At 45.5% G+C, this 14,671-nt stretch overlaps 1 protein-coding gene across 1 annotated transcript in view; it reads left to right on the top strand.

The window, feature by feature from the left end:
* rasgrf2a (Ras protein-specific guanine nucleotide-releasing factor 2a) overlaps positions 1–10,807 on the top strand; it is a gene marked incomplete at its 5' end in the record, with an annotated part of 19,879 nt that extends 9,072 nt beyond the window's left edge. The window contains 23 exons of the mRNA XM_083669984.1: positions 122–201; positions 365–558; positions 735–844; positions 1,013–1,131; positions 1,315–1,478; positions 1,661–1,727; positions 1,909–2,045; positions 2,232–2,314; positions 2,540–2,788; positions 3,526–3,775; positions 3,809–4,034; positions 4,913–5,038; positions 5,216–5,305; positions 5,599–5,705; positions 7,360–7,472; positions 7,800–7,860; positions 8,394–8,497; positions 8,714–8,798; positions 9,161–9,358; positions 9,484–9,563; positions 9,693–9,810; positions 9,986–10,054; positions 10,588–10,807. Of these exons, the coding sequence (XP_083526110.1) occupies positions 122–201; positions 365–558; positions 735–844; positions 1,013–1,131; positions 1,315–1,478; positions 1,661–1,727; positions 1,909–2,045; positions 2,232–2,314; positions 2,540–2,788; positions 3,526–3,775; positions 3,809–4,034; positions 4,913–5,038; positions 5,216–5,305; positions 5,599–5,705; positions 7,360–7,472; positions 7,800–7,860; positions 8,394–8,497; positions 8,714–8,798; positions 9,161–9,358; positions 9,484–9,563; positions 9,693–9,810; positions 9,986–10,054; positions 10,588–10,683 (2,926 nt within the window). The 3' untranslated portion in view covers positions 10,684–10,807. The remainder of the gene's footprint in view (positions 1–121; positions 202–364; positions 559–734; positions 845–1,012; positions 1,132–1,314; positions 1,479–1,660; positions 1,728–1,908; positions 2,046–2,231; positions 2,315–2,539; positions 2,789–3,525; positions 3,776–3,808; positions 4,035–4,912; positions 5,039–5,215; positions 5,306–5,598; positions 5,706–7,359; positions 7,473–7,799; positions 7,861–8,393; positions 8,498–8,713; positions 8,799–9,160; positions 9,359–9,483; positions 9,564–9,692; positions 9,811–9,985; positions 10,055–10,587) is intronic.
* Positions 10,808–14,671: the final 3,864 nt, after the last annotated feature.

The raw sequence follows: 14,671 nt of genomic DNA on the forward strand, positions 1-14,671 counted from the left end.
ATGCAATCATTATTAGATTCTAGAACTATTTTTCATACAGGTTGATGATCATTTGATGGACAGTTCTAATGATCTAAATGACATGTTCTCTATGGGGACCGTGTGTTCTTCCTCTCTACAGTGAGACCATCATGTTCCTCCATGAGATCTTCCACCAGGGCCTCAAGGCTCGGATAGCTAACTGGCCCACTCTAGTGTTGGGTGAGTGCTGTTAATCTTCAGTGGCCCACCTATCTATATGCTGTATTTCTAGCTGATCTCTTGTCATTGTTGATACCTTTTATATCCAGCTACCAACACATTGTTCCGATCTATACTCTAGATTTCAAGCAGATCCCTGACTTTCCATGTGTTGTGTTTCTAGCGGACCTGTTTGACATCCTTCTCCCGATGTTAAACATCTACCAGGAGTTTGTGCGTAACCACCAGTACAGCCTGCAGGTGCTGGCCAACTGTAAACAGAACCGAGACTTTGACAAGCTGCTGAAGCAGTACGAGGCCAACTCTGCCTGTGAGGGGAGGATGCTGGAGACCTTCCTCACCTACCCCATGTTCCAGGTACAACACCTCACCTCTCACCTTTAACCCCCTAAACTCTCTGCTTTGACCTCACTCACTCAATGTTTCAGTCTTTACATACTTTGTGTGTGTGTGTGTGTGTGTGTGTGTGTGTGTGTGTGTGTGTGTGTGTGTGTGTGTGTGTGTGTGTGTGTGTGTGTGTGTTTGTATTTCAGATCCCTCGCTACATCATCACTCTCCATGAGCTGTTGGCACACACCCCACATGAGCATGTTGAGCGCAAGAGCCTGGAGTTTGCCAAATCCAAACTAGAAGAGCTGTCAAAGTATGTGTGTGTGTGTGTGTGTGTGTGTGTGTGTGTGTGTGTGTGTGTGTGTGTGTGTGTGTGTGTGTGTGTGTGTGCGTGTGCGCGTGCGAATGTTTTGTGGATGTTTAAGGGGATGGGGTTGAAAGATGATGATGATGGTGATGATGATGGTGGTTGTGTTGTCAGGATGATGCATGATGAGGTGAGTGACACTGAGAACATCCGCAAGAACCTTGCCATCGAAAGGATGATCGTAGAGGGCTGTGACATCCTATTGGACACCAGCCAAACCTTTGTTAGACAGGGTGAGTGCACACACACACACACACACACACACACACACACACACACAATAACATAGTTCATTTTCATAGGTTATGTCTAACTAACGTTGTTTTTGCTGTCCCACAACACACAACCTTACCCGACCTACACACACTCCCCATCCCTCCATCCCTCCATCCCTCCATCCCTCCATCCCTCCTCAGGCTCTCTGGTCCAGCTGCCTTCATTGAGTGAGCGGGGCATGCTCAGTAAGGTGCGTTTGGGATCCCTGTCACTCAGGAAGGATGGAGAGCGACAGTGCTACCTGTTTACCAAACACTTTCTCATCTGTACCCGCACCTCTGGAGGCAAGCTGCACCTGCTCAAGGTACTGTAAGCCTCAATTTACACACACAGACACACACACCTACAGTAGCATACATACATATTTTATTTGGGTTCACAATAAAGCAAACACACAAACATGAACACACAGAATTTGTTGATAAAAAACTAAATATTGGTACCCAGACCTACTGTATGACCCCTGCTGCCTCTCTCCCCCAACAGCAAGGAGGGGCGTTGTCTCTGATAGAGTGTACTCTCATTGAAGAGCTGGAATCCAATGATGAGGATTGTGAGTAATCAGTCATGATAAGTCCACTCACCCCAACACTGATCTCCAGTGGTTTAGTGTCCAAAATGTCCTTTAAGTTGAAAGTAATTATATACATTAGTCATATTAGCAAAACACCCTCTCTGTCTCCCCCTCCCTCCTGTCTCCCCCTCCCTCTCTCTCTCTCTCTCTCTGGCTGTAGATAACACAGCAGGGCAGGGCTTTAACCATCTGGAGTTTAAGATCGTGGTGGAGCCCCCCGATGGTCCCGCCTTCTCTGTCGTCCTATTGGCTCCCTCCCGCCAAGAGAAGGCTGCCTGGACCAGTGACATCAGCCAGGTAAGCTAAACACGCTGGACTGCAGTACTGTCGAAACATGCAACTGTAGAGGTTTGGGGTAAGACTAAAGTGAGAGAGAAATGATTCCATTCATCCTCCACTAGACAGCAAAAAGGAGGTTCAGTTCCATGGACAGTGACATGACCCCCCCCCCCCATCTCTCCCTCTCTCTCTCTCTCTCTCTAGTGCATAGATAACATTCGCTGCAACGGCCTGATGACCAGTGTGTTTGAGGAGAACTCCAAAGTCACTGTGCCACACATGATCAAGTAAGAGTTGTAGGAAGTCTTAAGTTAGACAGTGAATGAACAGATGTATTGAAAATGTTCGGAATTGCGTGCATGCATACAATGATTGTTTTTTTAGCCACTCGTTTGTCCGTTTTTTTCCCCACATCAGTAAAGGCTGTTGGTCCTCAGGCTATCCAATGCCCTTACCTTTTCAATACCTTTTCTGATAGATCACCCAATGACTTCATCTGTCCTCCCTACCAGGTCTGATGCACGGCTGCACAAAGATGATGTAGACATTTGCTTTAGCAAGACGCTCAACTCCTGCAAGGTCCCCCAGATCCGCTACGCCAGCGTGGAGCGTCTGCTGGAGAGGCTGACAGATCTTCGCTTCCTCTCCATCGACTTCCTCAACACCTTCCTCCACACCTACAGGATCTTCACGACGGCAGCCGTGGTCATGGACAAACTGGCTGACATATACAAGAAACCTTTCACCTCCATACCTGTCAGGTATCAATAGGAACACACTCACCTTCACCTTCATCGCCACTTTCTCCATAAACAATAGCTTATGTCTACTTCATTTACCATTACACATCTTCATCCAAATTCACTTTCCCTCCCTTACACGTCTTCTATCCACCTTCACTCTCCCTCCCTCTCTTCTCATATAACAGACACATGCATGACTCTCTACCTCTTCCACTCTCATTCCACCCTTCCACCCATCTCAATCTAAATCTCCACACTTCCGCTCCACGTCCTCTGCTTCCATGCCTCTTCCATTCCCTTCCCTTCCCTCTCCACTCCCTCCCTCCCTCCCCCTCCTCCTCTCATTGTCAATCTCAGGGTCCAGTACCACTCCTACGATCGTCTGTCCATCACTTCCCTCTGTCCTGACTACAGTCTGAAGATTACACGGCTCGCGATGGACCAATCCAAGTAATAGACTAACTAACACGCTCTCTCTCTCTGTGTCTGCTGCCGGCCATCTTACATTACCACATAAGTCTTTCATAGAGCACGTTCTTCCACCTAAGCCCTTTTAAAAAGGCCAACAGCTTCATCTAGACTAGCTTAGTGGGCTAACGTGGTTTGGATTCAGGCACACAGACATTCCTGGGTTGGTAGTGTAAGTTACGTTATGTTTATTATCCATTGAACTACGTATTGATCTGCAGAAATATGCAATCTGTTATTTTCCCTCTTTCCGCCTTTCTCTCTCCCTCTGTTCTCCCTCCTTTCAGGTCTCTTGAGCTGTTCTTCGCCACCAACCAGGGCACATGGGGCAGTGATCACATCAACAATAAATCTCCCCGTCTGTGCCGCAAGTTCTCCTCTCCTCCTCCTCTGACCATGCCTTCCCGCACCTCCTCCCCCGTTCACTCCCGCAAACTCTCCCTCAGCTCGCCAGTCAGTGGTAAAGTAGGGGTCCTAGATCTCTCCGCCACCCAATCCTCCTCCACTGCCAACTCCCCCACCTCCACCTACTGTCCCTCCATCACCTCCCCCCCTCCCATCTCCACCAAGCCTCCCTCTGGTTTCTCCTCCCCCCCTCCCACTACCACACGTTCCCCCAGCCTCCCACAGGCCTCTGGGTTGTCCTCCCCACCCCCCACCTCCACCAAAGCCCCCCTGGACCTCAGCCGGGGCCCCAGCTCACCTGAGTTCTGCCCAGCTGCAGGGGACGAGAGTGGGGTAGAGTTGCCACGCATCGATGCCTTCTGTGGGAAACTGAGACGCAGCATTCGCAGGGGTAAGCCAGTCACACACACGTGCACACTTATGCAGGCACACAAACATACAAGCCCAAATGTTACCTTGGTTTTTAACCTGTAGCAGCACTGTTCAAGTTGCACAGATGTAGTTAGCTGCATGGAATTTTGATTTCTAGGTGTAACTACATACAAACAAAAATCTGTTATAGACATGATTAAGGTCAAAGTGACCAGCATTAGTAAAGTTTAAGATACAGTATGTAAGGGCTGGCAGTCCACTGACTTTAATACATATGTTGTATTTAATACATAGGTTGTATAGTACTGCATATATGAGGGTATATATAAGGGTATTTGAGTCCAGTCTGACACAGAAAGAATTGTCCCATCATCACCCAAAGGAGACCAGGGAAAGAAACAGAGAGAGACATAATTGGGTCATCATTACGCTCTAGGGGAATAATCGCAATAAGACGCTCTGCTTGACCCGGTGGGGCCACCGTACTTCACCATCTGGCCAGAGCTGACAGCCTATAACCTTAAGGAAACTAGTAGCAGGGCATTATGTCAATACCTGAGAGGGAGAGTGGAAGAGAGGGGAGAGAGAGAGAGTGGGGAGTGATTGAGAGATAAATGGAGAGATAAATAAGGCTCTTACAATGGGGGCCTGAGTGCATCCTAACATGAAAATGACGTCTTATTAAATGTGGAGAGCCCTCACTAAGCCCTCGGATCTACTGCGGCAGCGGCTTCTTTCCAGTGCACTCTCACAAGGGCACAAGACACTCTTCTGTGAAAAGAAAAAACACACTTAAAAAGTGTGTTTGACGTATGAGAACTTATTTCTGTCCTGTTTAACGTCCTAGTTGGTATGATCCAGTGGATCCCATTCTGAATCCTGCGTTGTTTTTAACAGCTGTTCTTGAGACAGTGTCTCTGGACAAGTTCATCCCTGAGACGCCACCGACCAGCGAACCAGGAGACATGTCCCCCTGTCGCTCCCCATCTACACCAAGACACCTCCGCTACAGACAGGCAGGAGGTACGTAGAAGCTACACACACACACACACATACACACACACACACACACACACACACAAACTTAGGAGACATGTATTCCTGCCACTCCCCCTCCATCCCCCCCGCCAGCTCAGCCCCATTCAGACGGGAGGTGTGTAGAACACACTCACACACTCCCCTGTCTCTCTGCTGCTGCAGTCCCATCAGGAGAGAACTCTCGCTGTTCAATGTCACCTGCCTCTGCCTTCGCTATAGCCACAGCAGCAGCCGGACACAGCAGCTCCCAGGGTAAGACTGTGATGACACACAGACAAGTCCGGAAAAAAAACTTCTGGTCAGTAAACCAGAAAAGGAAAGAGGCAATAGTATTATGTATCCCAGATGCTCCAACTCAAGCAGTATATTTCTGCTTTATCCATGAAAAGCTGATATTTTTATGATTTCTATCCCGTTTTTTTTTATAGACACCATGACTGTAAAAAAAACTAAAAAAAAAGAAAAAGAAAAGAAAAGAAAAAAAAGTGTGTTGGTGTAATGGTGTAGTGTCCTCACAGCCCTCTTCTGCTACATGTCTCCCCCAGGTTTCTCTAACTCTGAGAAGGTCTGTGACAAAGAGTTCATCATCCGTCGAGCTGCTACTAACAGAGTGCTCAACGTGCTACGCCACTGGGTCTCCAAGCATTCACAGGTGTGTGCCACATGCATCATCTTCCCCTCTCAGATTCCTCCACAGGCCTTTAAATGCTCAGACTTCCTGTTCTACCAATGAGGCTCATTGATTTTGGTGATATACAGGCTAATGTTTTAGTCAAGGAGACAAGAAATGAGTTTGGTCATCTTTACTCCACAGAAGATTTAGCGATGCTTGGTAAGCCTGTGACATGTCCAGACCTGTTCACGTTGGCCTTGAAAAGCCTGGTCCAGTAGACTGAATACCTGTAGAGCTGAGACGCCACCTCTCATCCCCTCCTTTCTTCTCATTTTCTCTCCTCTCCCCTGTCAGACATGCTCTTTGCTCGGCTTGTCTCTGTTCCCAGGCGCGTCACCTAGTTAAATGTCACCCTGCTCCCCAGGGGCCCCCCCGGAGCTACTGGCCTCTTTAGCTCCCTTGTTGTCTCAGTGTGCGCTTGTGTGTGTGTGTGTGTGTGTGTGTGTGTGTGTGTGTGTGTGTGTGTGTGTGTGTGTGTGTGTGTGTGTGTGTGTGTGTGTGTATACACATTCAGGACTTAGTAAGGGATGTGCTGCTCTTTAACAAACTACCAGCAGTGTCTGGGGCTCAAAGAGCAGACAGAACAGGTCTTGAGGTCCCTTTGTATTATTATTAGTATGAGACAATGTGAACAGACGGACTGTGTATAATCACAAAGTACTCACAAACTCAGCTACTGTGTGCATTTACTTGGTCTCATTCTTGGTGCACACAAAATATGGAAGTGTGGTTGTTACAAACAAAGATTCAAAATGTTTTCAAATCTACAAATGATTGTATTTTGCACAAGATTCCTGTAAAGTAGACAATGTTTACATCATGACTCTGTCGCCTGAAGAGAGAAAGAAAAAACAGTGCTCATAGTTTCTCCAAAGGAAGGAGCATTGAGTGTCGATTAAAGGGTGACCATCCCTGCAAAGGCATTCTCTAAAGGAGACTTTGTGTTCTGAGCAGTGGAGGCTGGTGGAGGTCGAAACACAGGACAGGCTCATTGTATGTGCATCACAATGAGCCCATCCTCCGATTTTGGCCTCCACCAGCCTCCCCATGTTCTGAGGCTAACAAAGAGAGACAACCCCCCCTTCTCTCTCAGAAACACTCCTCTCTCCTGCCTCTGCTGGGTACTTCGCTATGCATGCTGAAATAGACTGTGGAGAGGAGAGGTCCACTTATGTGCCCAGAAATAATTTTGCTTTGTGAAAGAGCAACCATGCCTTTGTGAATTTTCAGCATCCCCTCTCCTTAACACATATCTTGGGTTATGGAGTCTATTCAGGCTCAACACTTGGGGCCAGATTTACTAAGCATAATGTACTCACTTTCCATGTTTTTTTCCAGTTGGTGATAAATACTAATAACAAAGCTTAAATGTGAAACTATCTATATTTTGGATGGTTCATTTGTCCAGTAGAGGGCATGGTTCCCATGTTTCCTGCACTCCCAGGCATAGTTCACTAGTGCAATGTTGGCAAATTTCTATTTTCTGCAGGGAAAAGACAGTTTAATGATTAGCTTTTTGAAATCTCGATTACATTCAGAAAACATGTGTGTGTGTGTGTGTGTGATCGTGTGTGTGTGATCGTGTGTGTGTGTGTGTGTGTGTGTGTGTGCATGTTTGTGTGTCCTCCCTCAGGACTTTGAGATGAATGGTGAGCTGAAGATGGGTGTGGTCAGTCTCCTGGAGGAGGTGCTACGAGACCCTGACCTGCTACCCCAGGAAAGGAAAGCCACCTCCAACATACTAAGGTACACACACACACACACACACACACACACACACACACACACACACACACACACATATACACACACATATACACACACAGAGAGAGAGAGAGAGAGAGAGAGGGAGAGAGAGAGAGAGAGAGAGAGAACAGTGAAACAGGTCTTGTGTTCTTTAGGTATTGCAGAATCGATTATCCTCCTCTAGAGGTATATAGTAACAGAATAGATGATCCTCCTCTAGAGGTATATAGTAACAGAATAGATGATCCTCCTCTAGAGGTATATAGTAACAGAATAGATTATCCTCCTCTAGAGGTATATAGTAACAGAGATGGTGTTCTCCCTCAGTGCTCTTTCTCAGGATGAACAAGATGATGCCCAACTGAAGATAGAAGATATTCTCCAGATGGTTAGTATTGGTCCTTATCACTTGATCACACTCTATTATGTCTATCATTTGACAAGTAGACTGTGCTTAATCACATTATAAAAGACAAACTGTTAAAGCAAAGTTCGGAGTGAGTAAATAAGTGAATCTTGATGTAATTTGTCCGCTCGCTGTGGATCAGAAAAGCTGTCCCCTTCTGCACTTCATCTTGGTAAGACATTGATTTTAAAGAGTCCTCCCCTAGAGAATACTACCAGTCTTCCAGTACCTACAGTGGATTGTGGTGAAGCCACCATCCTGACCCCCATGTACAGTAATCTGTAGACAGATTAGCGCACTGAGTCAGTGTGTTGTTCTTGGTATTAGCTCTCAACAAGTCTGACTTGTGAGGTAGAGATGAAATGATTTGTGTTCATAACATTTTGGAACCTTGTGCATGCGTGTCTGTGTCTGCCCCTCGGTGTGCGTGTGTGCGTGTGTGCGTGTGTGCGTGTGTGCGTGTGTGCGTGTGTGCGTGTGTGCGTGTGTGTGTGTGTGTGTGTGTGTGTTTCCAGGCCGAGTGTCCCAAGGCCGAGTGTTTTGACACTCTGTCGGCCATGGAGCTGGCAGAGCAGATCACCCTACTGGACCACATCGTATTCAGAGGCATCCCTTATGAGTATGTCCCAGCGGTGGCTTTACTTAACTCACTTTATCCCTTCCCCCGATGGCTATTGAAGGCTCACCATTTGAATTTGATCATGTCAACAAGGCCTTAAAGAGATGATGTAAACACTAGTGTTTGGATCTACAGTCAGCTTCCATATGCTAAATCCTAGAATATGATACTGAATGTCCCTAACATGTGTTGTGCCGTGATTCTGCTGTCCACCAGGGAGTTTCTGGGTCAGGGGTGGATGAAGGTGGACAAGACCGAGAGGACTCCCTACATCATGAAGACCAGCCAGCACTTTAATGATGTAAGCCTGAGCAGCTCTATGCAAGCTGTAACACACAGGAAGTGTCAGCAGAAATACTTCAAGAACAGATCTATTATTAAACTATTAATGAATTATTAAACTATTAATGAATTATTAAACTATTAATTATTATTAAACTATTAATTAATTCTTCAACTATTAATTATTATTAAACCTCTATTATCAAGTCACTTTCAACCATCAATATCTCTCACCCTTTTTACCCCTGCTTCTCTCTCTCTCCTATCCCTCTCCTTACCCCTCCCCCCCCCTTCCCATTTCTATCCACCCCCTCTCCCTCCTCCTCTCTCTCTCTCTCTCTCTCTCTCTCTCTCTCTCTCTCTCTCTCTCTCTCTCTCTAGATGAGTAACCTGGTGGCATCTCAGATCATGACTCACACAGATGTGGGTTCTAGAGCCACCTCCATAGAGAAGTGGTTGGCCGTGGCTGACATCTGTCGCTGTCTGAATAACTACAACGGAGTACTGGAGATCACCTCCGCTCTCAACCGCAGCGCCATCTTCAGGCTGAAGAAGACATGGACCAAAGTCTGCAAACAGGTGGAGGGTGATCTTATTCAGTGAACCTGTATCGAACCTGATTGGTCAGTTTGTGGTCTGCAATGACTACGTGGCTTAGAGGCAAAAAAAACGATATATATATTTTTGTTTTCTTACGTTATTAGACCAAGGCACTCATGGACAGGCTACAGAAAACAGTGTCATCAGAAGGGAGATTCAAGAACCTGAGAGAAACCCTGAAAAAGTAAGAGTTCCTGGCCCTTACTATGAATAGAGCTTGGGTGTTTTAGAAACCAAATGTATTAATACAATTTATATTGTAATTGATTGATTCATTGATTGATTGGTGTGTGTATGTGATGTGTGTGTGCAGCTGTAACCCCCCCTGCGTGCCGTACCTGGGCATGTACCTGACTGACCTGGCCTTTATTGAGGAAGGAACGCCCAACTTCACTGAGGAGGGACTGGTTAACTTCTCCAAGATGAGGATGGTAAAGAAAAAAGAAAATAGTTGTTCTTGTTTTTATGTCCTGATCTCTTGTGCAGGTATTTGTTAAAGCCTAGATCTTCACATGGCACATATCTCATTGCTATTCTCTCTCTTTCTCTCTCTATCTTTCTCTCTATCTTTCTCTCTATCTTTCTCTCTATCTTTCTCCCTCCCAGATCTCTCATATTATCAGAGAGATCCGTCAATTCCAGCAAACCCCCTACAGGATAGAACACCAACCCAAGGTGAGGCTGAAAGCTTCTGTCTGAAACAGAGCAACAGTCAGTGACAGGTGAAAGCAATAACAGATAACTAACTCTCTCTCTCTCTCTCTCTCTCTCTCTCTCTCCCCCACTCTCTCTCTCTCTCTCTCTCTCTCTCTCTCTCCCCCACTCTCTCACCCTCTCTCCTCCTCTCTGCTCCTCCCCATCCCCTTCTCCTCCTCTCTGCTCCTCCCCATCCCCTTCTCCTCCTCTCTGCTCCTCCCCATCCCCTCTCTCCTCCTCTCTGCTCCTCCCCATCCCCTTCTCCTCCTCTCTGCTCCTCCCCATCCCCTTCTCCTCCTCTCTGCTCCTCCCCATCCCCTCTCTCCTCCTCTCTGCTCCTCCCCATCCCCTTCTCCTCCTCTCTGCTCCTCCCCATCCCCTTCTCCTCCTCTCTGCTCCTCCCCATCCCCTTCTCCTCCTCTCTGCTCCTCCCCATCCCCTTCTCCTCCTCTCTGCTCCTCCCCATCCCCCTCTCCTCCTCTCTGCTCCTCCCCATCCCCTTCTCCTCCCAGGTGACTCAGTTCTTGCTGGATAAGACCCTGGTGATGGATGAGGATACTTTATATGAGCTTTCTCTAAAGATTGAACCCCGCATACCCCCTGGATAAACACACACACACACTCACACAAAAACACACACACACACACACACACACACACACACACACACATTCCATACTAAGAGTTGGTCTCACTAGTTGGATTTAACTCCAAAAAAACTGAGCATGAAAAACATCAGAATTATCTGTATGGTTGTGGGGAACCAGTTGACAAACCCTGAGGATCCCCTGTTCTAAACCCTTGTTTAGATAAAGTAGGGCATTTTACTTTAAAAGCATTGCCAATTATTGTGCATAAGAACTCAGGTGGAAGATGTGCCTTTAATGTAAATATTCAATGTACATATTCAAGAGACAGAACTTATGAACTGCATTAGTTCACATTAACTTGTTAGTTTAGTTCTGACTGTGATACAGTAGGGTATGACAGTGGTTGTTGCACTATCGCCTCCTACTGGTGAATTATAAGTCAGCCTCTCACACCCAATAGATATAACAAGATTTTACTCATATTTGTATGATAGAAGTCTATGTATATTCAGGGCTTGACTTGGGATTTTGTAGGTGGTTATAAAATCTCCCAAAGGTGTTTGCTTTACTCCGCTGTGCTCCATTATGAAGGATGTAAGCCTGATGATGTAAGCATGGCCTGTCATTTAGCATGTTTATTTAGCTACGGTATGTATTGATTTGTTAAGCCTTTTAAACGTTCATTCACCTATATATCTGTTGTTCTTTTGTCTACGGTTAACTTGGATGGTTAAAATCATATATGCATGTCACAACACTTGACAGAACATGGCCGTGTCATTGGAACTGACCCAAAAGGTTTGTCACAGGTTGTTTGAAAAACAATTGAACAGTTTACTATGATTAAATGTATTTTGTCTGAATATTTCTTAGTATTGTAGCTAGATTCTCTCTTGATGTGTTAATTTATTGGTATTTCTTTTAGGTTTACTTGTTAGACAGTATTACTGAAAATCTCTGCACTATTCATTTGTAAAGTATGTCAATAGATTTTGAACTTATTTTAAGGGGTTTTTTAATAGTTTAATTAGAGCATGTTTTTTTCCCCTTCCTCTTCAGAAAACCTTTCTCCATGTGAAGCGTATTTGTTGAGAACTGTAGCAGACCTACCTAGTTTGATTGCTTCCTTTTTGTACAGTCCCGACATGTCAGGAATATTTTATGCAGAAATGCCTGGATAGTACCTATTGCCCCCCGCTTTTATACATTATGATGTCCTTTGTTATGGTACCTGCTATATTACCACTGTATTTTTCCATGCACTTCTTTAGAGAATGTACAGATGTTAAGACTTCTGGCTTGTAAATAAAATAAACGTTTTTAATGTCATGCCTTCGTTGTTTGTCTGTCTCTGGACCCTGTGCTGACCACTAGTGTGATTAGAACTAAGTATAAATCTAAACTATAAGTATAAAGAAAGTATAAATCTCAGCAGACAGACAATAGAAGATTTGTTTGTGTTTGGAGGGAAGGGGAGGGGGTTTAACACCACAGATACCCCTCAAGAGGGAGAGCACAAGGTCACCCTGGACAGCAGATATGGGATACGACCCTTTGTGGTTGTGACCCATAAATGAATACAATTGGTCAGCAGCACTTGTTTCCCCATTGGCCCACTTCTGAGATTCTGAATGTTCTAATTGGCCTAGAGCACAGGTTCTAATCCCGCATTAGGGGGCAGAGCATCTGATGAGCACAGAGAGAGAGACTCCTGAAAGAGTTCTTTTGCCAGGAAGGATACCAACACGTCTGCAGGTACTGTACCCTCTCTAATCCCTCTCTATTTCTCACATACACACTTTTAGGGGCATGCTGTTGATGCCCTTTCCCTATTTCTACCTTATGAATATGCTTGATATTTGACTGATTCTGTTGTAGAGGATATCAATGTTAAAAGACAACTGACTTGATATCAGGTGGACAGAAGCTTTCCTTTGCTAGTGGTCTCTTGCCATTTAGAGTTATTCTATATCATCAAAGTGCTCTCAAGGCCGATTTAAGCTTGATAGAACTAGAAAAAGTAGGGTAGAGGCTTGGTGGAAGAAGAGTTGATAAATGTGGGCTTAGAGGGAGTTTTATCTAGTTGAGCAGGGTCAGTTTGGACCATCTGTGTCTCCATTGATCTTTGTCTGTAAAGAATCCTTTCTGGAGAGATTTATAAAGAACGCAATGTTTTATCATCCGTGTTTCTTCTGCATTTTTGCATGAAGCTAATATGATAGTGTTAACTCTTAGCTCTGCTCACGTCCTTAGTGGAATGAGGGAGCCAGACACTGACACTAGGGTCACAGACACAGGGTCACAGACACTAGGGTCAGTTGTGTGTTTTCTGCTGCCAATGACTGGAATGAGCTCCAAAAGACCCTCAAATTGGACAAATCCATCCCACCACACTCCTTTGAAAACACATTACCTGAGCTACTAACTGATTATTGTTGCTGCTGCTGATTTTGAGTTGGTTGTGTTGCTTTTCCGCTGTAGACAGTGTTTTCTCTTTTTATACTGTTTGTTTTATTGTTTGTTGTCCTATTTAATGTTGTAATATTTGTGCCTCTTGGCCAGGTCGTCATTGTAAATGAAAATTGGTTCTCAAGTGACCTATCTAGTAAAATAAAGGTGAAATGACCCTGATGCTTCAGGTTAGGATTTGGGGAAGGGTAAACTGATGGCAGGCCTGTAGCTTGGAGCTCGTTATGGTGTAATCCCAACAATAAAGCCCTATAATCCACTGTGACACTAACCCATAGATGTCTTTAAAACCAACTCACAGTCCTGTCATACCAGCTGGCCACAGATGTCTTTCTGTCAATGTCTCATCACAATCTCATCACTCCTTTGCTGCCTCTCACGCCCTCCCTAGCACCCTACCCTTATTTGTCTTGCTCTCTCTCTACCTATATTTCTAGCCCTCTGTGTCTCAATAACATTCTCATTGTCTCTTTCACATTCTCTATCCACCCCACTCTCCACTCCAACTCTGTCTCTCCCTCCTTCTGTGTCTTGGCTGAGGGTCCAGTCTTATTGGCTGTGACTCAGAATGTCACTGGTGAACCACAAGGTCCATGGGGTTTCATGCCAGGACTTGGCTCTGGACCCTGCTGGCAATGGAACTCTCCTTCAGACAAACTATAAATAATGTCTCTGCTAACAGCAACCTCTTAAGACTCCTCAGCCTGCTTGTCTCTGTGGTGGGCAACTTAAAGGCTAGGAGGCTATTTGAATCTAGCATTGTTTTTGGTCCCTGCCAATGTGTTTGAGCTGTGATAAGGATTAGTGACAGTAATGATGTCCTCAGAGCTACTCTCTATATTAAGACAGACTCTCAGAGGCTGCGTCCTCTCTGTCTGTGTCCACTAAGGCTCGGTCAAGGAAAGTCAGTAGGAACAACTTCTCACCTTTCGATATGCAGTGGTAAAGGCCTCACTGAGGCAGGGAATAAAGTTAGTTACTGTAGGTGTTGATATGTTCTGGCCAGTATGATAATGGTACCTTTTTGATGAAAGTGACAGTCCATCCATGGCTCTGAGTAGAAGTTTCCTGTGGGCACAGATCTAGGATCAGCTTAACCTCCCCCAATCCAAATGTTACAACTGATTTAAGATCAGTGTCTAGGGGCAACGCCATCCTTCTTGATGGAGACAGCCATTTTGTGTCAACCATTTTGGGATTCCTAAGAGGCCATTCTGTGAGTCCAGATCAGGACACTTCCCTCAGCTCATGCTGCCATCTGCCACTCCCGCTCCCTACTATAAGCTTGTTACTGTACTGAACTATACTGTGTGTGTGAGAGCCTACATGGCCTACATCAACTGTGTCAGATGTTGGAAATCAAATACACAAATCCCTTTTAGGATAGTCAGTGGTCAGGGGTGAAAGTTGTCAGTGGTCAAAGATGATTTACTGGGTTCCTGCCTTTCTGCACTGGGAACTTGACTAATACTCACTTTCTCTCTGTCTTCCCCTCCAGTTGATCCGACTCTGAAACGGAACCACTGACCTTGCAAAG

The sequence above is a fragment of the Argentina silus genome (genome assembly GCF_951799395.1).
Source record: "Argentina silus genome assembly, chromosome: 5".
Lineage (NCBI taxonomy): Eukaryota > Metazoa > Chordata > Actinopteri > Argentiniformes > Argentinidae > Argentina > Argentina silus.